The sequence below is a fragment of the Nannobrachium achirus genome (genome assembly GCF_963921795.1).
Source record: "Nannobrachium achirus genome assembly, chromosome: 16".
NCBI classification, from domain to species: Eukaryota; Metazoa; Chordata; class Actinopteri; order Myctophiformes; family Myctophidae; genus Nannobrachium; species Nannobrachium achirus.
Window position 1 is genome coordinate 5,377,959 of NC_137823.1, and position 25,424 is coordinate 5,403,382.

At 42.3% G+C, this 25,424-nt stretch overlaps 1 protein-coding gene across 1 annotated transcript in view; it reads right to left on the reverse strand.

The window, feature by feature from the left end:
* Window positions 1-25,424, reverse strand: part of fig4a (FIG4 phosphoinositide 5-phosphatase a) — a 135,181-nt gene that overhangs the window by 12,631 nt on the left and 97,126 nt on the right. The window contains exons 21-22 of the mRNA XM_080744384.1: window positions 9,535-9,620; window positions 1,159-1,233 (exon numbers count right to left, since the gene is read on the reverse strand). Of these exons, the coding sequence (XP_080600510.1) occupies window positions 1,159-1,233; window positions 9,535-9,620 (161 nt within the window). The remainder of the gene's footprint in view (window positions 1-1,158; window positions 1,234-9,534; window positions 9,621-25,424) is intronic.

Genomic DNA, 25,424 nt, shown 5'->3' on the forward strand with positions numbered 1-25,424 from the left:
AACCACTGACATAGTAGTCTCTCAAGAACAGACTAACTGAGCTCCAGTTGAGTGAAAAGGACCTTTTCTTTGACGATGGCTGGCCAGATTTCTGACATAGGAACGTAGGTTTTTCAAAAAATCTTAGAAGGATTCAAAAGACACTTATAGAATCGGGTCAAAATTCAAATTTTCCAAAAATAGCAGATCTACAAGCTCGCAGCGCGGCACTCGGTGCCACGCTGTGAGCTTGTATATCTGCTATTTTTCAATAGTTAAAGCATAAAATAATGATACATAATAATATGTACCCGTTCTGAATGGGTATGGTTAGATCCGCCTGGACAAAAAAAAAAAAAACTTGGAATATGGGTCTGGCCCTGCTCAATTGTGAATCCATTTCCTCTCCCCAAAGATTTGGGGGACCAATCAGGGCCCGGCATTGATCTGGTCTAACCAATCGTGTCCAGAGCCATTTTTTTTAACCCACCCCTTGGACATTTCCAAGGGGTGGAAATGTCGCGAGTCCAGACTAATATCCGATACGCAGTGAGGAATTAGTATGAGCAACGCCAGCCTAGTGTACATGAGGTGTACTGCATGGGTTTTCAAAGTGGGTGACGGTGCACCCTGGGGTGACGGGGCACCCTGGGGTGCCGCGACGGCAGTCCAGGGGTGCCGTGAGATAATTTGATAATATTTGGAATTTATTTGGACACTTGAAAAAATAGTATCATTTTAAACTTGAAGTACAAAGTTATTCAGTCAGTTCTAACCAAAATGGCTGTTATCTCAACGTTTTCCTCGCAACATAATCACTAAAATGTCATCACTGTCAGGCAGAAACGTTTCAAATGTGTACTTCTTTTGGTAAAGCAAAGCCCTGCTACATCATACAAGACTGTCGCACAACACTTGTGAAAACAGCCGATCTACAAGCACACAACGCCTCGCGATGCGAGGCGTTGTGTGCTTGTAGATCTGCTGTTTTCACTAGTTTAGTACATTTTATAGAAGATAAATACAAAACAAACGGTTTAGGACATACAAGGTTTCCACCCGACAACGAGGATATGCTGGGAGTGAAAATTATAATGTAGGGGTGCCTCGGATTAAAAAAATATATATTTATGGGGTGCCCCGAGAAGTTAGGGAACCCCTGATCTACTGTCTACTCACAGGCTGATGATGCTGGCCAGGGGTGGGGGTTCACTCCTCTCCACCTTGTGCTGGCTTTGACCCAGGTGAGCAAATCTGTAAACCATCAGACAGAGAGAGAGAGACAGACAGACAGACAGACAGACAGACAGACAGACAGACAGACAGACAGACAGACAGACAGACAGACAGACAGACAATTAAAAACTATGACAAGTATAGGCAGTGTGTGGCAGTGTTGATGACACATGACAATTTGGCTACCCAGACAATAAATAGGTAACCACACTTTTCTGGTTATCTTTTGCTAGGATTGGTACTTTTCTTTGTTTGTTTGTTTGTTTGTTTGTGTATTCATTGTTTGATTGTAATAATGGGCTCACTGTCTATGCGTGTGTGCATGGGTGCGAGCTCGCGGGCCAAGTTGTTTTTTTCTCTTGCTGTTGGTAGTCATGGCTGCCAGTTCCCACTTGATGTTATGTGGGAGTTCAGACTGCTTCAGGTCATAATGAATAACTGATAGCTTGCTTAATGTCTTCAAAGTAGGATGTAAATCTAAGATGATGTACAGCCCTGCTTTGCATCCTCCAATGATACGATCTCCCACCATGCAACAGCACATCCCATACATGTCACACAGGTCTTTCCCCTTCAGTCGCTTCCAGGAAAAGGTCTCTGGACTGAATTTCCACAGATGTTTGAGGGACTCGTTCCAGGGCGAGCCACCAAATATGTACAGCTCTCCATTGTACACAAAGGCTGAATGATCAAAGCGTCGTTCTGGGAGAAGGGGAAGGCATGATCCAGAAGGCATACTCAGCCAACAGTTGGTCTCTGTGTCAAACACTGTGATGCAGTTGAGGGCGACCCCTACTCCCCCGTGGCCTCCAAATACAAACATCTTTGTCCCGATGATGGTGGCAGAGTGACCTGCTGAAACAGGTGGTGGAGTTCCTCTGGTGTTAACTAAAGACCAGGCCATTAAGTGGTAGGTGGTGTCCAACTTGTACATGTCATTAGCATATCCAGTCAGCTTGGTGCATCCTCCATACACATACATGACCTTCTCCAGGACACAGGACGAGTGAAACGTCCTTGCTCCTGGAATAGACCCAGAAGTATTGGGTTTGAACCAGCTGTGGGTGTCGACATTAAAGGCATAAAGCACATTGCAGCAAGGAGACCCTCCTCCCCAGATGTAGACCATTTCTTCTACCAGCACAGCTGTGTGGCCCCAGCGCTCGGAGGGAACCTCAAGGGGACTTTGTCCTCTTCCATTCGTCACCCGGGGCAACTTCCTCCAACGCAAAGACACTGTGTTGAAGATGTGGACTTCAATCTGGCAGCTGACTCCTCCAAATGAGTACAGCTTGTGTCCGACTACCACAGCAGCGTGGCGGTAATTCTTAGGTCCTCCTTTCAGATGTATCGTCCAGTAAATCATTACTTTGAGAATCAGTTCAAATGATTTACAACAGAGGTTTTTAGAAATTGCTCCAAGAAGTTTCTGAGTGGTCTTGTGTTGGAAAATACAATAACAGCATTTAAAAGTACAATCTGACGTAATAATGATGTAGTGATGACAGCATTATATGACATAGCTAATGATGTAACTCAACATGAATGGCTATATTAGCTACTAGGACACCAGTAATACATATCTAGGCCACATTTGTTGTTGGTAAAATCGCCAGGAATTCTGGTCCCTCGCCAAGACATGGCGTGACCTCACTCTTTAGGGCGAGGTCGCTTGTCGCCCTGAGGCGTCCTACTAGTTGTGGGCTCGCAGCACGCAAAGCAACACTGACTGTGGACATTTCACACTGGACTTCAACCAACTCTGAGAAGGTTGACATTTCTCTAATTCAAGAGTCTTCAACAGGGGTCCGGGACCCACCCAAATCTTTGTGTGATAGAAACCTTTTCTCCTTTTTTATATTATCCACTTGAGCCCTAGCGTCCACATTCGGAGAACTTTAGACAAAAATAGCAGATCTACAAGCACGGCAAAGACATTTGGTGTAGAGGGAAAAAGGAGCAGACTAAGTGCAGAGTGAAAGGTCAAGTATTGACGGTTCAAGTGGTTACATTTCTGAAAACACAAATTGACATGAATCCGAAATACACTGATGATTGTGCTGTCAAAAGATGAAACTATATGGAATCAACAGATTGTTGGTCTCGTGTAATAGTGTAATATTTTGAGATATGGACTTGCCATGAAAAATTGTATTAAAACAAAGAAAGGGTTTGAATATTTCACTGCAGGTGCAATGTATCTAGAACACAGATCCTTCTCGAAAAATGTTTAAACAAAAAAAGTTTGGAATATTTCAATGAATGTCCAATGTATCTGAAATGTATCGTCACTGTCTGACCAAAACCTCTAAACTCCATTTTTGAGGTTTTTGATTTTTTGGCTTTTTATGTGCTATTGAACACCTTTTACATCTGTGTGTTGGTTAAAATAATATTGAACCAATGAAAAGTAGTAAAAAGCCCTTCGGTCAAAACCTCCTAACTCCACTTGAGCTCATTTTCCCGATAGTGATTGAGATGAATGAGTTAGGAGGTTTCGACCCGACAGCAGAGATATGAAAGTTTGAAGAAATATGTGAAAGTTTCAAGAAAACTTACTTTTACACAATATTCAAATTTTTCGAGAAGGATCTGTATATGAAACACAGTAAGAGCTTAAATGTTTAACTCGGAGAGTGTAAAAATTTGATAATTATTTACACTCTAGTCTGGGGTTTAACTAAGTGTGGTTTTCTGTGAGTATGTACAATGGCTGTGCGTGTGCGTGTGCGTGTGTGTGTGTGTGTGTGTGTGTGCGCACGCACGCGCACGTGCGTGTGTCAAAGTGAGGACTATAATCTTGCAGCAGTGACATCGACACAAGGCTGTTTTCCATGAGGAGCACCTTATAGAAAACCCTTGCTTATTTCCCTGAGGGTCATTTGTCTACTTACAAAAGACCAGATAAGAACAAACGGTTACTGATGCCCCTCTGGCTCCAGCCAGCCTTTTCTAATATTCATGCAATCATTAGCTCTGAAAAACAACTAATCATGTTTGGACCCGTTCCAAACAACTCCCGGGCACAAACACAAATACATATACACTTCAAACATAAAACCACTGCCACCAAAGCCTACACCCTCAATAATGAGTGAATTTATATTCAGATTTCATGCCTCTAAATATCCGCCTTTGTCCCTGAATGCACCCTGTGAGACACATGGAACAGCAGGCTTCAATGCATTAGCGTTTATTTATATTTTTCTACACCATGTTAATTGCACCGTTTGGCTCCCCAGCACTGCATAAAGCCATTTGTTCCCATTACATAATAGATTCAAATTAATATATATATATATTTTCTTTAAATAATTTTTATACCACAATTTTGTAACCCATTTTTTCACCCAGTGCTAATTGCCTATGTGATCCTGGGCTCTGCTCTCCCTCTGCCGCGCCTGGGGAGACAACGGACTGACCTCATGCTTCCTTCTATGCATGAGGAGTCCAAGTTGCTTCTTTTCACCTGACAGTGGAGATTTCCCTGGTTTGGACGTAGCGTGTGGAAGGAACACGTTATTCCAACCAGTTCCTTTCCCCTCCATCAGGCGCCCCGGCTGGCCAGGGGGAGGCATTATTGAGACCAGGATTATGTGCATGTTTTTGTGAGGGTATCAACCCTAGGAGACACGGGGAGAACATGCAAACTCCACACAGAAAGGCCCTATCGCCAACCCCACCTAGGGTGTGGGCGCTGATGACGCGGAGGGAGGAACACGCCGCCAGCGCCCACAGTGTCCCCCGGCGGGAATCGAACCCAGGACCTTCTAGCTGTGAGGCGAAGCGCTAACCACTGCGCCACCGTGCCCCCCCCCACCCCCCCTCAAATTAATATTACCAGGAACTACACATATGGTGCATGATCTAGGCATGGGCGTGCACGATCCGTGCACTAAAAATGTATCCTTGCACTAGATATTTAGGAACATGGCATCCTGGTACTTGGCGGCCATCTTGAAAAGGCAATGAATGAGTTAAGTGAAGGTACTGTACAAAAGTATTGGTATGAAAATATACTTGAAGTAGAAATGAGAAAGAACTCATTATGCTGAATGTCCCGTTTCACAAGTTTTCAAATGTTTAAAATGTATAAAAAAAACAATCGTGAAAATAGCAGATCTACAAGCTCCGACACATTGTGAGCTTATAGATCGGCTATTTTCAAAATGGCCCAAAATATATATATTTATAGTACTGTATATTACTGAAGTGGTTAAAGTACGTTTTGTAATAATAATCAAAATCGACAAAGTAACTAACTAAAGTTTTCAAATAATTGTAGTGGAGTAAAAAATATAATATTGCCTCCGAGACTCCAGTAAGTAAGTAAAAGTCCCTCAAAATTGTACTTAAGCGTACATAGTTTACTTCATGGCCCTGTTTCTCTCGACTGTGATCTACTGAGAATTGAACTGACTGAGATACGTCATGGAGCGGTCACCACCGTGACGCACTACTTAAAGGAATATCAGCGAACACATGTTGCATAGAGGGAGAGAACCCAGTGAAAGCTCCGTCATCACACCGTGTACATCAGGGTTCCCCAATTAGTTTTCCCCAATGGCCGAATGATGTCTAGGGTACCAAGCCGAGGGTCACAACATTGCAGGGGGCGACGGTGGCGTTCTGGCTACTCCAGCGACAGTTCAGATATCGTCATTGTCGGGTGAAAATCTCGTATGTCCAAAACCGTTCGTTTTGCATTTATCATTTTAAAAATGATTTAAACTAGTGAAAACAGCCGATCTACAAGCACACAACGCCTCACGATGCGAGGTGTTGTGTGCTTGTAGATCTGTTGTTTTCACTACTTTTGTCCGACGGCCTTGTATGATGAAGCAGGGCTTTACTTTGCGAAAGAACGTACAAATTTGGAGATACGAGCTTTCCACTCGACAACGACGATATACTAGTGTTGTTGCTGCTCTTATACCACCATTATTACTGGGGTTGATGGGGGCCAGACAGTAGCACCCTGCGGGCCGCAAATGGCCCGCGGGCCGCTTATTGTGGAACCCTGGTGTACATGAACAGAACAGTTCCCATCCAGAGAACAGACAGCCCTGTTCAGACAGAGCCACACAGAGAGTTGTTCAGCTCATGAATGGTCTTTGGAGCAAAAGAAACTGGAGGAGAACAGAACAGCAGAGACAGAACGGAGAGGAGACTCCAGGGTAAATGTACCGTGGAGACGAGAGGCGACATCATTACAATACACAATGCAGTCAGAGGGGTGGCAGAGTCTTAACCCATTTACGCCTAACATTATTTAATGCTAGCAGATATACAAGCTCACAGCGTGGCACCGAGTGCCGCGCTGCGAGCTTGTAGACCTGCTATTCTTGGAAAAGTCGTGAAAATGTGTGCAAATCTTTGAATAGATGTATTTTTAAAGCGAACGTTTGTAACTCAAATTTTGCTTCTGGGTGGTCCCTGGAACTAAATATTTTGAGATGGTGGGTCCGTGGCCAAATACATGTGATTTTGGGGGTCCTTCACATGAAAAAGTTTGAGAACCACTGACATAGTAGTCTCTCAAGAACAGACAAACTGAGCTCCAGTTAAGTGAAAAGGACCTTTTCTTTGACGATGGCTGGCCAGATTGCTGACATAGAAACATAGGTTTTTCAAAAAACCTTAGAAGGATTCAAAAGACACTTATAGAATCGGGTCAAAATTCTAATTTTCACGATTTTTCAAAAATAGCAGATCTACAAGCTCGAGCTTGTATATCTGCTATTTTTCAATAGTTAAAGCATAAAATAATGATACACAATAATGTGTACGCGTTCTGAATGGGTTTTAATGTCCCATTTCTCAGTAATAACTGTTGTTCCTTGACACCCTTTCCTGGGGACAGAACTTAATGGATTCACTGCAGGCTTCTACTTTCAGGGGTTGACACTAAGGGTCTCAGAGGCACTTGTCCATCAGGCAAGTACAGGTCATGTTCTACTTACACAAAGGTAATGCCCACTTGCCCGAAAAGTAAATCTAATCGTCCATTGTAAAATTATAGGTAATATTTTAATTACCGTTCAATTTATTGTTTTGTTTTATCCAAATACCTACATAGCTATGAGTGAATATGACTATGGGTTCACATTTATATTTTTTAAGTGTAGCAACAGTAAAAACAGCACATTATAGGTAAACAGTGCTCTTATTTTACATTTCCACAGACCAGAAGACATGCAGATAGACAGATATCTGGTGTTGTGTTTGTAGACTGTTGCTCAAGAGTAAACTCCACCTGCCCGAAAGTTTTATTTACCTGCCGGGGGCAGGTGGACAAGCCTTAATGCGTGTGCTTTCATAATCAGATCTGTGGTGGAAGGCCAGAGAACGGCCCAGATATGAATAGTTTCCATGGACTTCAATCTGTTGTGGTTTGACCAGTCAATGACCGAGTCAAACACCCCCAACAGAGGTGACTTGTGTTCAAAGACACAACGACCTCGACCCGGTTTAACAAGATTTTCAACGTGACACGAGAATACAGAAATGTAACTAGAAGCAGTGCTCTTCTGAGCACAGGTCTCCACCAGGCTGTGCGTCCTGGTGGTGCAATCCTGCAAACTTTGGAAGCTAATATTAGCCAATCAGGATGGCATATGAAATATCAGACGGATCGGACTTGATCACATGACTATAGAGATACTGTGTACCGATTTGCGTGATTTTTGGATAAAATCTCAAGGAGTAATATCCAAAAATGTGTTTTACATAAGTCGGCCGAAAGGTGGCGCTATAAAAGGCTTATGTGAAAAATGCAGGGCAAAGGTTTATCGTTAGCTTCTAGGGAGTGCGCTTGCAAAGTAAAGTTTGAAACTGATCGGTGGAGTTATAGGTAAAACCACAAATCGGCCTGTTATAGCGCCACCATGAGGCTGATTTCAAAAATGTTAAGTGGCATTTCTTCTTCGACCTAGTGGGAACGTGTGTGCGCGATTTCATGATGATTGCACTTTGCGTTTGGGATTTGAGGCATTTTGTTCCAAACGGCTCAATCCTACAAACTTTGGAAGCCAATCTTAGCCAATCAGGATGGAATATGCAAAATCGGACAGATCCGTGTCGATCACATGACTGTGGAGATACTGCCTACCGATTTGTAGGATTTTTGGCCAAAATCTGTAAGAGTAGTGCACCAAAATGTGTTTTGCAAACATCGGCCACTAGGTGGCGCTAGAAAAGGCCCATTTGAAAAATTTAGGGCAGAGGTTCTAGATTGGCATCAAGGGAGTGTGTGTGCTCACTTTGGCAGCGTCCGGGCCAACGGCGACTGAGATTAGGTGCTCACAAACTGCGAGGACGCACGGACGGACGGACGGACGCACGGACGGACGGACACACGGACGGAGGGGAAAACATACTCTCCCTCAGCCTTCGGCTGGTGGAGACAATAATAATTATAACTTCATTTACATAGTACCTTTCTAGAAATGAGCCACAAGGTGCTGCACAATAAGTGACAGGATAATAAAAACAAGCATTTTCAAAGAAAAACTAAGGAAAATAAGATGATCTATCATAATTACAAGACATAACCATGCATTCAAGAAAAATAATTAAAACAACATAGGCAAAAAAAACAACCAAAGGGGTTATTTACAGGGATGCTTTTTGGAACATATAGGTTTTTAATAGTGTTTTGAAAAGAGTAAGGGAGTCAGTGAGGCGAATGCTCTCGGGTAGCGAATTCCAGAGGTTGGGAGCTTGGATGGTGAAGGCCCGATCACCCTTTGAAACATAATTTGCAAAAACGGACGTTTAGGAGCCCCTTGCCTGTGGCGTTTTTTTTTTACCAACTGTGTACTGACAGCTGAAAGGACAAATACAGATGGAGGCTGAAGGGCAAACAGACACTGAGGGAGGAGTGAGGTAGCAACATTAGTTATTCTCCTGCAACACTGCAAAAATGTGGAATGCATTCTGGCCTTGAAGGAGTGTAAATCCCTAGTTTCCTTTAAAACCGCTCTCTACAATTATTTAAAGGTGGCTGCAAATCGTATATAAAAGCAAAGCCAAAGCCTACCCAACCCATTTTGGTTACATTTGTAAAAGCAGTGGTGTAAAGTAACCGTTTGGCAAATTATTTGAAAACTTCAGTTACTAGTTACTTTGTAGATTGGGGCAGCCTGGACCATGGCTTTTCCTCAGGATTCTCGGGTTGGGGCAGTAAATGAGCTAAGTAAAGGGTTTTTCTTTTGAGAACTTGTGTCTTTTTTTCCACCACTGTGTAAAAGCTAAAGCAACCCTGCAGAATGTCCAGTGTACCAGGGTGTATGTACTGTATGTCCTTAGACTCCTTACCTCTCGTATATGAGCTGGTCCTCCTCGGTAGGGAACACGTCCAGGTCTAGGCCGTAGGGCTCCCTGGTCTGCTGCTGCTGGAACTCCTGGAAGAGTGGGAGCGGAGGAAGGGTTAGGCCTGTCAAGATTATTACATACTCTAATCATCTAATCGCAATTATTTGACATAATCCCATCAGAATTCAAATTCTGAGTTACTAGGGCCCAAGGTGTAGGGGCCTTAATTAAGTGTGCCTGCCATGCAATGGCAAAACACTTATTGTAATCCGCCATACTTCAACACCAAATTTTAACCACAAGTGGGGGGCGCTATACTGAACATATACCCAAAAGCATTTCCACTTCGACAAATAGGGGGCACCACAAACGCGCAAAACGTAACCGTTTCATGCCAAAACGTGTTTTTCAGGGGGAACGACCCTCTCAAAACGAAACACTAACACCAACCGCTACACAAGGTTGCACAGACTTAGCGAGCTGCAGGCACACTTAAAATTTCTTAGAAATTTTCTTTTCTAGTTATGTTATACTTTAGCTATTGAAAAATAGCAGATATACAAGCTCACAGAACTGCGAGCTTGTAGATCTGCTATTTTTGAAAAGTCGTGAAAATGTGTGCAAATCTTTAAATATATGTATTTTTTAAGCGAACATTTGTAACTAAAAATGTTGCTTCTGGGGGTCCCTGGAACTAAATATTTTGAGATGGGGGTCCGTGGCCAAATACATGTCCTTTTGGGGGTCCTGTATACAGTAGAGTACATCCCTTTTATGCCCACATGGAGATCCCCGTCTGAACCAGCCACACAGATATTGGCTGTCTTCCTCCATACATGGGCATTCCCATATGAAGTCCTGTTAGATATGGGCTATTGATGACATCAGGGATCTCCATATATGGGCATAAAAGGGATTCTGTTAGAGTGGTTCCCATGACATCACAACATACAATATATTGTATGCCCATACATGGAGATCCCTATTTGAACAAGCCACACAGATATGGACCATGTGATATAAATCGATGACATCAGGGATCTTCATTTGGGCATAAAAGGGATTATGGGGAATACCCAAATATGGACTTTTACATAGGTGTTGTCACAGTGATGCGTCAGGGGAACCACAGTGTCAGGCGTGACCTTCAGAGATACACGGATACGTGGACAAGATGTGCCGGTTTTCATAGTAAACTTGCGATCTATGGTCACAACAATCACTAAGTCTTTTTCGTGGTCCTGTTCAAAGTATTGAACCAGTATATTTCTACTTCATCACTACACGCTAGGGCATTCACGAATAGTGATTTTTACTATTCGAATTATTCGACCTCAAAGTATTCGAATAGTCGAATATTCGACAGGACTGGCCAAACTGTCAAATATTAAGTAAGCAAGAGGCGAACATTGTGAAAATAGCCGATCTACATGCTCACAACGCCTCGCAACGCGAGGCGTTGTGAGCATGTAGATCTGCTATTTTCACAATATCTATCTGCGGAACCGAGTCACATTAAATGTAATACCTACAATTCCAAGTGCTTGTCAGGGTTCTTATGACTTCCTATCTTATCTAGTCAAGCTTTATAAACCATGAAGAAATATAATATATATTTAAAGACAAAACAACAAAAAAATTAAACTAAGTGAATATTCGACTTCGGTGAACAACGTCGAATAGTGACTTTGATATTCGAATATTCGAATATTTGGTGAATGCCCTACTACACGCCAAGTATACTGTAACATCGAGGGTTATGACAGGGATGGAGACAGCTTACAGCAGTCTGTCTCCCATTCGTCCCCACGAGGAAAAAACAGAAGTAAATGACGCGAAAACAGCAACTTCTCGGAGAGAACATGAGAGCTGGCTGGTGGCCGGGGGAGTCGTACTGTATCCACTCTCCATCTGCGCACAGAAAAAGCATCCCGGCACCCAGAGACTGTGTATTATGTAACACAGCACATGGCTGCATATGTGGCCCCCCAAAGCAAGCACTTGCTCATGTTCAGGCCAGGGGCGTCACAAGGGGGGGGAAAGTGGGACTGAGTTTACCAGGGCCCAAGGTGGAGGGGCCTTAATTATGTGTATACTTTAGCTATTGAAAAATAGCAGATTTGCAAGCGCTGCGAGCTTGTAGATCTGCTATTTTTGAAAAGTCGTGAAAATGTGTGCAAATCTTTGAATATGTATTGTTTTTAAGCGAACATTTGTAACTCAAATTTTGCTTCTGGGGGGTCCCTGGAACTAAATACTTTGAGAGTTTTTTCAAAAATAGCAGCTCTACAAGCTTGCAGAGTGCCACACTGTGAGCTTGTAGATCTGCTATTTTTTCAATAGATTAAAGCACCGTTCCCAGTCTAATGAAGAACATTCATGGGGGGGCCCGCAGTGAATCCTTGTACCCAGGGCCCAGAATGTGGTGTGACACCCCTGCTCATGCTATTACCACGCTCATAACATAACACCACGCTGTGCTGTTATGTTCAATATGACGCCTTTCATTTCAGACTCTCATTAGAATTGATCCAGGATGGATTGCATCGGAGCGGGAGAAAGGCGCGTGGGCATACGATACGGCTCGGATGAAGAAGGTGGGGTGTGTGTGTGTGCATGAGAGTGTGTGCATGAGAGTGTGTGTGTGTGTGTGTGTGTGTGTGTGTGTGTGTGTGTGTGTGTGTGTGTGTGTGTGTGTGTGTGTGTGTGTGTGTGTGCGCGCATGAGAGAGAGTGTGTGTGTGTGTGTGTGTGTGTGTGTGTGTGTGTGTGTGTGTGTGTGTGTGTGTGTGTGCATGAGAGTGTGTGTGTGTGTGTGTGTGTGTGTGTGTGTGTGTGTGTGTGTGTGTGTGTGTGTGTTACACAGTGGTGTAAGTAAAAGTATCAATACTGCAATGTAGAAATACTCTGTTACAAGTAAAAGTCCAGACTTCAAAATGTACTTGAATAAAAGTATGAAAGTGTTGGCACATCAAAATGTACTTAAAGTACAAAATGTATGAAAATAGCATATCTAAAAGCTCACAATGCATCACGATGCGACACGTTGTGAGCTTGTAAATTAGCCATTTTCAAATAGTCTAGGTATGAAATAGGGCTAAAGTGCTTAACGTATGTTTTATAATATTATAATTGATATCTGCAAACTAACTAGTAACTAAAGATTTCAAATAATTGTAGTGGAGTAAAAGTACAATATTTGGATCCGAGATGCAGTGGAGTAAAAGTAAAAGCACCGGAATTTGGATATACTCAAGTAAAGTACAAATACCTTAATGTTGTACTTAAATACAGTAGTTAAGTAAATCTACTTAGTTACACCACTGCCCGCACACACCCACACATGTAAATGTTTCTGTAGAAGTTTTTAGCCAAACACAGACTAGGGCTGTGAACATTTGCCAAAAATAGCATTCGAATATTCGCCCGAAAATCCACCGTTGATTCGAATAAATTAGAATATTCGAAAATATCGAATAATTCGAAGCATTCGCAATTCGAAGCTGTTTATTCTTTTTTTTTTTTTCTTTTTTTTTTTTAAGAAACCTTTTTCTTTAATTATTTATTTCATTTGCATTGTTATATTGCTGTTGGTGTACTGACATATTAACTTGTTTATTATTGTGATATTTATATTATATATTGTGTTATCTGCTTATTGTAAGTCGCTTTGGATTAAAAGCATCTGCTAAATGCCTAAACTGTAAACTGTAGACAGTCGCGGTCGTGCAGCCAAGTCCGCGTTGGTCAGGGACGTGCCGTGCAAAGAATGCTATAGAGGCAGGGGCTGACATTTCTAAAAGGGCATTTTGGTGGACAATTCTCTCTTAAAAGGGCAGGGGCTCAAGCCCCGTTTGATGTCTGTGTGCACGTGCCTGGCAGCATCGCATCGTCGTTGCGAAGCGTCACAGCAGCAGCCTGTGATGGAGTTGGAACAGCCACGACATGAAACGAGCAATTATAATCACACCAATGGAGTATGTTTTGGTTTGAACCAAATTAGGCAGTCTACAAGAGTGTGACGGAGTTTTACCGTTACCGTGGCTGCGTGCGGGGAATGACTTGTGAGAGAAGAAATCCATGCTTTGTGTTTTTCGGTGGAGAAGTCTCGTTGTCCGGCTTCCCGTCACTACCAAATGAGTCGCACGTTTCAGCTTGACTCGTTAATCATTCTGAATCAACGTATTAAGTTTAAAAGCACTGAGTGTACAGTGAACTGCGAGGCGAGTGCATCTCTCCTCTCCGTCGGAAAGGAGAGAGCCTTCCCTGTGGAGCGGACGACGGCCAGTGACAGTGTGAAGGGAAAGTTAAAAGCAGCTGGAGGTTTATTCTTCGCCGTATGACGGTGTTGCTAAATAGGCACCCTTAATGTACAAGCCCACAACGTATTGGATCAGCGACGCATTGTGGAGCTGTAGATCAGCCCACTTTTGCAGCAGCGAATGGAGACTTCTGCCTTGCGAGACCAGCCACCTTTTAACGTTCCATGCGCCCAGAATCTCGCAAGAAGTGCGGTAGATTTGTTTTAATTAAATATAAATTAATTCGAAGCTCAATTTTTTACTTTCGAATATTCTTTTATTGTTAACATTCGAACGAATATTCGAATAAAGAATATTCTTTCACACCCCTAACACAGACATATAGGGTTGCAATAAATAGTTAATCAAACCAATCGATTTAATCAATTGCGAAAAGTTATCGATTTTAATAAAAACAATCGATTTTTGGGGAACATTGACATTATTTTCAAACGATTTTCAAATATAAGATAAAAACGGAAAATAACCGATCTACAAGCTCACAATGCTTCACAAGTCTAAAATAGGGCTTAAGTGGCTAATCAGACTAATCGATTAAGTCAGGTATAATAAATATTAGATTTTTTTCCACACAGATTGAAAAGGTAACCGATAGAGTCTAAGAAAAAAAGTGATAGCTGCTGCAGCCTACAGACATTTACATACAGATATGGGTATACATACAGAATATAAATCTGAGTGCACACACGCGCGCTCAATATCGCACACATACACGGGAAACATGGGGGGAGTACGGCAGGGGTGTGTGTGTGTGTGTGTAATTGCTAGGCGAACACAGTAATGATCTGACGTTTAAATATTTGATCAGATTTGGGTTTGTGCTGGTGGTGCCGCGGCAATCCATTCCCCGGGAGAAGAGCTGTGGAGAGGCTGCGGCACGAGACGTACGCGACTACGCGTGCCCAAATTGCATGTGCAGGACACGTGCGCGACACGTGAGCCCACCGTCTGCCAACAAATATTCATGAGCGCCTCCCTGCTTCAGGCCCAGAGCAGACAAGAGGCCAGACGAGAGGGAAGATTGTGTTATCCCATTTAGAACGGGTACACAGTGTTGTGTATCATTATTTTATGCTTTAACTATTGAAAAACAGCAGATATACAAGCTCACAGCGCGCTGCGAGCTTGTAGAACTGCTATTTTTGAAAAATCGTGGAAAATTAGAATTTTGACCCAATTCTATCGGGCTTTTAAGCCGTGACATCATTTTGTAGTCAGACCTCCAAGCAGATTTATTGTCAATATCTGTCCCTCGCTATTTCAACAGATCCGAGACAAAAAATAACGACTAAAGTATAATTCTACCACTTTCCTTTCAACAACAAAGAGAAGAAAAATGTGTAAATAGTAAAAATACTAAAAAGATTAGCTTTTTTTGGGGGGCAAAAGTTCTCCTCTGCCTACGAAATGATGTCAGACTTAACAGCCTCATAAGTGTCTTTTGAATACTTCTAAGATTTTTTGAAAAAACTATGTTTCTATGTCAGCAATCTGGCCGGCCATCGTCAAAGAAAAGGTCCTTTTCACTTAACTGGAGCTCAGTTAGTCTGTTCTTGAGAGACCACTATGTCAGTGGTTCTCAAACCTTTTCATGTGAAGGAACCCCAAAATGATATGTATTTGGCCACAGACCCCCATCTCAAAATATTTAGTTCCAGGGACCACCCAGAAGCAAAATTTTAGTTACAAACGTTCGCTTTGAAAATACATATATCCAAAGATTTACACACATTTTCACGACTTTTTTCAAAAATAGCAGATCTACAAGCTCGCAGCGTGGCACTCAGTGCCGCGCTGTGAGCGAGGGAGGGAATCCCTCGCTCACGAGGGAGGGAATCCGCGGCTGCCCGCCGGGTCTGCGTGCGAGCGTCAGGTGTCCTTCATCGAACTTTCATAAGTTTCATGGCGCTCGAGAGCTAAATCCTTTTTAATAGGGGTGTAACGTTAAAGTAACTGAATCGAAAAATCGATTTTAATTTGCAATGGTCTGCTATATCGGTATGCAAAAGCAAATATCGTACCGCCTGGCTCCGTATATCGTATCGTTATCGAATCGTTTTGCAATGCAAATAATCGATTGTATGGAAGTATTTATGGCTTGTATTTAGCAATTTTAAAGAGGTGGTGCCATAGTTTTGTACTTTTTCTAGTTTTCATGTGTCTAGGAGGTTGACAGTACTTCATTAGACCCCCTGGTGTGGTTGTTATGAGCAATTATGTATTCCCTTTCTATTTGTTTTTTTTCCTGGAGGCTGACACCTTGTGGGTCAAAAGTGCCGGTCCAAAAACACAGATACAATTACATCATAGAATCATCCCCTCCCCTTTTACCATTCACCCAACACTGTGGGGTGTGGCTAACTTCAGCTGGGTCACCACCCACCATGACAACCAGGCATACTTAATGAACTGGTGGGTGTGGCCAAATAAAAACCTAATTTTAACTCTTTCTGTACATTTTTTTGGAAAAAATCTTCCTCCTAGGATAATCATAATACCTGATAATCATGTTTTAGAGGGGGACAAAATCATGGCACCCCATCTTTAAGAGGGAAAATGAAAAAAAAGGGTCTAATTACTTCTCCGTTCCATATACCTGTACTGTAGCTACTCTTGGTCTATCGATAAATGTGTGTAATCTCATTGTCAAGGTGCGGGATTGTCCATGTGTTGTAATATAATGTCCAAGTATTTGCTAAAGAATCACAATATTACTTATTTATATCCATAATAATAGATCTTTACCTTAAAAAACCTGCTCTATTGACACGTTTCACACAGATTTAATGTCTTTGCTAAATACTTAATGTATCGATTTAAAATCATTCAATCAAATCGTATCGTACTGCCATGAATCAACATCGTCCATGTATCGCATTGTCAGCCATGTACAGTATCGTGATGCGTTTTGAATCGTTGTTCAAATGTATCGTTACACCCCTACTTTTTAACATGAATGTCGGCAATTCTCCCATCGCCTATTTCGCTCCCTCGCTAAAAGTATCGGAATAAAAAGTCCTTGAAGTTGCACATGCCGGAGAAGGGTGAGAGAATAGTAATAGCGGTCCTCAACCAGTAAAGATCAACAGATTGCAGCTTATCTTAACTCATTTAGTGCCCCTGAAATTAACGGATTATAAAGTCCACGATGCCACCTTCAGGCTGGCATCACCACCGTTATCTTATTTTGAAGGCCAGAAGTGCACACGCGAATCACTTCCGGTCTGACGTCATCGGATCGTGCGCCGGAACCGATCCGTGTCCACGTGGAGTTGTGTAATGGCCGACCGGGAGCTTTTATAACTGTGTAACATAAGCGAGCATCTGCCTCCATCCTAGCTTCTAAAGTGTAGTTTTGAGATAATGGACATTAAAGATGAGATCCCCCATCCACCTCAATGTTATGGATGGGACTATTTTGTGCTCGTGGAGCCGTGATGATGCGAAATCAGCGATGGATTTCGTCTCCGGACCGCCGGCCATTCTTCTCGGTAATGTACTCGCCGTTACAGTAATAGATTACTTTTCCCGAGATATCCCGTGAATGGCACTACTGTAATAGATTACATTTCGCGAGACATCTCGCGAATGGCACTAGATGAGTTAACTCATTTACTCTCACCCCGATAATCCAGAGAAAAAGCCGATAAACCTGAGAATTTAATATGCTTTAATGCACATTTAAAAGTATGATTGCTGTTTATCGCTAAGCGGTTTCTAATCACCCGCGAAAAAGTGCTTCGAGTCTCATTTCCGGTCTGCGCCGGATATGGTTTCCGTATCCGGTCGGGGGCGGTAACAGAGCGCAGCTAACGTTAACTATCGTGTAAACACTAGTAGACGGAGCTCAGCGATGGAAGTGTCTTTTTCAATGGGATTGTTTTTGTTTGAAAGCTGTGATCGGGAGTACACACGTCTGGTGCATGATCCGTGCACAGATCTGTGCGCGATGTGCACGCGCGCGTCCACGTTAAAAGGTAAGGACAACGTGGCAGACAACCCCGAAAGTCGATGTTTTTTAATAGCGGTAAATGGGTTAATAGAGACTTGTTTTGAAACAGCAGGGGATAGCGCTCAGACCTCAGCCGAAATCAAGTGAAGGCTCGTCTGATTGCCCACGATCCACAGGAGCCCTGGATACCAACCTGCGTGATTGCAATCACAAAACGTGAGACCTTCCACCCGACTACTTCTTCACATCAGGGTCACGGTCCATGAAGACACAAGACCTTTTTTTTTCCTTTTGCTTCATCAATCCCTGCTGCAGGAAATTGTGTCACGATGGCAACACGCGGTAGGGCCTTCACCAAATATTCGAATATTTGAATATCAAAGTCACTATTCGACGTTGTTCACCGAAGTCGAATATTCGCTTATTTTTTTTTCTCTTTAAAAATTAATATCGTTCATAAAGCTTGGCTAGATAGGAAGTCATAAGAATGAGTTGTCAATGCCCCTGGTGGATGAATTTGTTAATGCTCTATACCAGGGGTTCTCAAACCTTTTTAGGCCGTGACCCCCAAAATAAACATATTTGAACTGGGGACCCCCACCCTGACAAGCACTTGGAATTCTAGGTATTAGATTTAATGTGACTCTGTTCCGCAGATAAATATTGTGAAAATAGCAGATCTACATGATCACAACGCCTCGCAACTGCCATTTTCACAATGTTCTCCTCTTGCTTTCTTAATATTTGACAGTTTGGCCAGTCCTGTCGAATATTCGACTATTTGAATACTTTGAGGTCGAATCATTTGAATACTAAAAATGACTATTTGTGAATGCCTGGAACTCCGGCTCTGCTGGTTTTTATGGCTCCCTCCCCTGTAAGGCCGTCACAATTATTACGTTATCATCTAATCGTAATTATTTGACATAATCGCAATTATTTTGTGATAGTCGTCATAATCGTTAACATTTTGAAAAATGTTTATATATGTTCAAACATTTAAAAAAAATAGTGGAAATAGGATCTACAAGCTCACAACGCGTTGCGATGCAATGCGTTGTGAGCTTGTAGATCGGCTATTTCTACTATCAATGTTCTTTTTAAAGTGTAAAGTTGTCAAATATGTCATGTTAATTTCTTTGTATATTTAGGTTATGTGTCATATCTGCCATGTGCAACTTCAAAGCCTACAAGCCAAACAGAAATGTAATTGTCAACGACAAAAACACAATTAAATCGTTAATCGCGATTATTTGAGTGACAATTAATCGTCGTATAAAATGTCATAATCGTGACAGCCTTAAGCCCTTTGCACACAGGCGAGTTTATCCGCACGGATAAAACGGACAATTTAATTTTTTTTAAAGAAAATGATTCTCTACGACCTCGTGCACACTGGATCCGAATTAGCCGTGCGATGAGTGGCTGCGGCTGTGCGTTTTTTTTCTCGATCGAACCCAGTTCGATTTGTGCGTCTTGTCGCATGCGGTAAAAAAAACTCATCACTCCTTTTATGACTCCTTTTGGGATCCGCAGCGCCGATTCCGCACAGCATTGCACACCAAATCCAATGCGTGTTATTCATGCAGCAAACGAAAAAAACGCAACTGTCCTGTGTGCAAAAGGCTTTACTCCCCTGCGTCACCAGGAGGCTCCTTCTGTCCTCTCTCACACTTTAACCCATTTAGGCCTAGAATTATTGAATGCTTTAACCGGTGAAAAATAGCAGATATACAAGCTCACAGCGCAGCACCGAGTGCTGCGCTGCGAGCTTGTAGATCTGCTATTTTTGAAAAATCAAGATTCTTTTTGCAAGTCTTTGAATATATCTACTGTATTTAAAAGTGAACATTTGTAACTCAAATATTTGCTTCTGGGGGTCCCTGGAACAACATATTTTGAGATGGGAGTACGTGGCCAAATACCTGCAACTTTGGGGGTCCTTGACAAGAAACGGTTTGAGAAGCACTGATTTAGAGGAAGGATTTAGAAGTCGGGTCAATGATCGGGTCAAAGATATTCAAAGACTTGAACACATTTTCATGTTTTTTCAAAAATAGCAGATCTACAAGCTCGCAGTGCGGCACTCGGTGCCGCGCTGTGAGCTTGTATATCTGCTATTTTTCAATGGTTAAGGCATAAAATAGTGGTTAAAATCTAACGCGACTTGGGCGCGTTTCCCACTGCTGTATACAGTAGATAGGGCTAATGATGACCATGGCCTGCTATGGGTTTTTATCGCCAGGACTATTCTACTGCCGTAGGAAAGAATCTGGACCACTGGGTGTTTGTAAAATGTACAATGATTCACCTCAAGCATGAAATAGAGAGCTGGCATTGCGGTTAATGGCAAGACGTGGGAAGCTCTGAAACATTTAGACCAGGGATCTTCAACGTTTCCAGGCCTTTCAGGCCAAGGACCCCTTAGTTGAGAGAGAGATGAAGCAGGGACCCCCACAACCTGTTCATAGATTCCATATAGTTTCATTGACAGCACAATCATCAGTGTATTTCAATTTGGGATTTCAGATGTTTAACCACTTGAACCGTCAATACTTAAAGGAGTAGTTCACCCCCAAAATGACTTTTTTTCTATTGATTACTCAGGCCATGGAGAGTATAGTTCAATAATATTTTTTGGTTTTGGTCACATTCCTAAGACAAAATTTTGATTCGAGTAAATTTACCCCCATTGATTCCGGATGGTGAACCGTTTCGAAACGGGTCCCCATCCGGAATCAATGGGGGAACATTTACTCAAATCAAATTTTTTTCTTAGGAATGTGACAAAAAACAAAAAATATTATTGAACTCTAATCTCCATGGCGTGACTAATCAATAGAAAAAAAAAGTCATTTTGGGGGTGAACTACTCCTTTAATAAAACCTTTCACTCTGTACTTAGTCTGCTCTTTTTCCCCTCTACACCAAACCTCTTTGCCGAAAATAGACGATCTAAAAGTTCACAACGCCTCGCAGCGCGAGGCGTTGTGAGCTTAGATCTGCTATTTTTGTCTAAAGTTCTCAGAATATGGATGCTAGGGTTCAAGTGGTTAAAGAAAAAAGGTTTCTATCACACAAAGACTTGGAGGACCCCCTGTAGTAACTCTGAGGACCCCCTAGGGGGGACCTCCTGTTGAAGACCCTTGATTTAGAGAATACTGCATTGCAGCGCATGACAACAGGCCCTGGTAACAGTCCATTCTAGGAACAATACACCTTAGGCATGTTATTACACCATCGCCTAACCACAATTATTTTTGCATAATTTAAATTATTTTGAATTATTTAGCCCGAATAGTTTTCATGCGCGTGTATAAAATTCCTCCGTTGGAAAATAGTGACAATAGCTGATCTACAGAATAAGTTTGAGAGCTTATGTTTTCACCATTTCTGAAGATCTTTTCCAAGTAACAAAATGATTAAATGCACGGCCTAAATGCATAGCATGTTATTACCATGTTTTTGCCCTGTTAGGGCAACCACACTAATACATACTTTAAAGGTGATACACCATGCATTTAAAAAGTATTTATGTCATATTGTTTATGTCCCAAAAAACGTTTTTCAAAAGGTTTGAGGCTAAATTACCACTCCTGAATAGAGAGCCTCTCATTTTTGAATGGCTCTCAGAGCATTTTCAGCTGCAGTACCACCTTTGGCCTGAACTGCGCCATCTTTTTTTGAAAAAAATAAAAAAATATTTTTGATTTTTTTTGATAAAACATTTTTTTTCTTCAAAAACGGCCGTCGATGATGTCATCGACGGCAGCAAATCTGGACAGCCTGTTTTGAGAAACTGTGGGATACTTTTAACCTCCGCCTTCCCAAAACCAGAGAAAGACACAGTGGTCAGAAATGGGACTTTGTGAGGATAGAAGGTGCTAGTGGGACCCCCAAAAAAGGTTTTAAAATAGGAAAAGTGAAATTTCATGGTGTATCACCTTTAACAGCTTCATTATGGGGCTCTGCTTTCCCCACTTCATGTAACTTACAATGCAGCCATTTAATGCATCATGCTTGTGACTAATAAGCCACCTGGGTGTCCTCATATTCAGACTGGCACCAGCTGTTATCAGCTGCCATGGGAGCATGTAGTCAGGGACAGGGGAGTCGCACCGAATTCTGGGCCCTGGGTACAAGGATCCACTGCGTTATGTTGTGCTTTAAAGCTATACTATGGAAGTTGCTCAACTACTGGTCGGTAGCGGTATTGCTTTTTTCGTCCGTTTTTCGCCCGGAGTCGCCGCAGACCACCAGAACGGGGCCGCGACCTCCGCCTCGCCGATACGAATCCGTAGAGCCGTCATTTTTAGACCAGTATTGGGGGAGATAACTTCACCAACGTAAACACTGCTACTTCCTGAAGAGACTGCAAGATGCGTTGTGATTGGCCGGTAGGGAGACACGTATACAGAAGGATGCAGATGACGTAATTTTGCCGGGAAATGCAGCCCCTGTCACCGTAACATGGGCGCAGTAGAACACATATAAAGAAAAGGCTTTTGGAGCTGAAATTAACAGAGTGGATGTTCTAAAACTTTAGCGATTTAATAGTTAGGACAATTTTAAGATTTGTTTTATTAAAAAAGTTACATAGTATAGCTTTAACTATTGAAAAATGGCAGATCTACAAGCTCACAGCGTGGCACCGAGTGCCGCGCTGCAAGCTTGTAGATCTGCTATTTTTCAAGTCTTTCCTTCTAAGGTTTTTTGAAAAACCTATGTTTCTATGTCAGTGGTGCTCAAACTTTTTCACGCGAAGGACCCCCAAAATGATATGTATTTGGGCACAAACGCCCATCTCGAAATATTTAGTTCCAGGGACCCCCCAGAAGCAAAATTTGAGTTACAAATGTACGCTTAAAAAATAGCAGATCTACAAGCTTGCAGCATGGTACTCGGTGCCACACTGTGAGCTTGTATATCTGCTATTTATCAATAGCTAAAGTATAAAATAATTAAAGGAGCTATAGTCAACTTTTTCTTGAAAAACGGACGCCAAAATACAAATAATATTTAGAAAATATTGTATTAAAGATTAAGCTTCATATTATGTGTTTCTATTAAAAAATGACCACAAAAAGCGTAAAATAATGATACAATAATCATTTTGGCCGTTGTCAGACTGACTTTGTTTACATCCCTTATCACTCCATATAAAAGAATAAAGAGATGTAAACAAAGTCGCTTTTAGTGGTCATTTTTGAATAGAAACACATATGAAGCTTAAATCTTTTATAAATAATTGTATTTTAGCGTCCGTTTTTCAAGAAAAAGTTGACTATAGTTCCTTTAACAACCCATTTAGAACGGGTACACATTATTGTGTATCATTATTTTATGCTTTAACTATTGAAAAATAGCAGATATACAAGCTCGCAGCGCGGCACCAGATGCCGCGTTGCGAGCTTGTATATCTGCTATTTTTCTATAGCTAAAGCATTCAATAATTCTAGGCCTAAATGGGTTAAGGCCCCTCCACCTTGGGTCCTAGTAACTCAGTCCCACTTTCCCCCCCTTGTGACGCCCCTGGTCAGGGCTTGGATTCTCCTTCCCACTCCACCCCTCCTCCCACAGGCCCCTTTCAATGGCTAATGATTTAAACATACCTGTTGCCATGGTAACGCAGTGTGAGAACTGGATTCATAAAGGGATACATGCACGTTTTTCATGTCTGAGTGTGCATGCATAATCTGCATATCAAATCAAACTCCTGATGGAGTGGCCTTGGCTTGCATCTCAAGTGGTGAATGAGAGCGGCACAACGCAAGATGAGAGAACACATTTACATGGACCCTAACATTCTACTTTTTATCCGGGGCGCCCGCTGGCCTACTGGTCCAGGCGCATACCACTTAGGCATTGCCGAATAGGCATGGAGGCCTGGCGGCGTCGCCGGTTCGATTCCCGATCCGGACGACCTTTGCCGTGTGTCACTCCCCATCTCTCCCCCCATTTCCTGTCCTATCAATAAAGGCATAAAAAATCCCAAAACAAATCTTAAAAATATATACTGTATTAGAGATGTTACCGATCAATCAGCAATGGATCGGATCGGGCCGATCAAAGCGTGATCGGCGATAATCGGTGGTTTAGATCAAAAGGTAAATTCACCGATCCGATCAGATCGGTGCATCCGATCAACCAGCCGTTCAGTATGCCCACTTGAGGCCATTTTGGGGTATTGATTTCCACAGTGCTGAAGGAATAATTAGTTACTGCTATGATAATAAATACATAGTAATGCTGGTAAATAACTATAAGGCAAATATATAAATGAATTCATGAGTGAATGAATGAATTAAAGTTAAAACATTGACATTTAGAAAATATAAATAATAACTTGATCGGATCGGTGATTGATCGGTATCGGGTGATCAAACTTTTGTGATCGGTGCTCGCTGATCGGTTCCAAAAAACCTGATCGGACCATCCCTATACTGTATACATATTTTTTACCCGGTCCCTCAGTCAACCTAAGGAGAGGCTCGAACTGAGCTTTAGTTTAGTTTAGTTTATTAGCACATTATAAAAAATAGAACAATACAAGAGCTCATGCTTCCTTCAGTGCATGAGGAGAGGAGTGAGACTTCTTTTCACCTGACAGTGGGTATTTTCCCCGGTTGGAACATAGCGCATGGAAGGAACACGTTATTCCAACCAGTTCCTTTCCCCTCCATCAGGCGCCCCGGCTGGCCAGGGGGAGGCAGTATAGAGACCAGGATTACTGCATGTTATTTTTTTGTGTGAGGGTACCTACCCTAGGGGACACGGGGAGAACATGCAAACTCCACACAGAAAAAAAAAATACCCTTTTGCCAACCTCACCCAGGGTATGGGCACTGATGATGTGGAGGAGGGAACACGCCCCCAGCGCCCACAGCTTCCCTAGCGGGAATCGAACCCAGGACCTTCTAGCTGTGAGACGACAGCTCTACCGACTGCACTAACCCTAACCCTGGACACTAACATTCTAATTGTAATCTGTTGAAAAGCCCAAACAGAATAATGAATGCTCCATATATTACCTTAACACCTCAATCAGAATAAACATGGTTTAATGGTTATGGAATACATGGGCATACTGTAACAGGGCATACCATCATTCCCATGATTTGTGGGCTAAAATGCACTGCCGTGAAACTATTGGTGATTTCTGACGCTTCCATTTTCTCTGGCCTCTGGATCAGAGGCCAAGGTAAAAGACTTTTACATGCCTTTACAAAATGTGTGAATTATGTTACTGTGCTTTTGTGTATGCTGAATTGATTGGAGACGAGGCGGTATTCTGCACAGCCTACCCAATCTGTACAAAACAATTACAACGCACAACAACAGGTTTCTCTGATGGTGATGACTTCACCTGGAGCCATAAACCCCTCCCACCTGTCCACCCGACTTCACAAATGATTGGCACATCATCCGAACGCTTCGCTTTTTCATTCAAGACTGATTCGAATCTTATCGTGAGTTGAGTGAACCGTGGCATGCCTAGTATATGGTGCACTGTATGTACTAGGGCTGTAACGATAGTAACTGAATCGATTTTTTTATTTTTATTTGCAATGATCTACTATATCGATATGCAAAAGCAAATATCGTACCGCTTGGCTCTGTC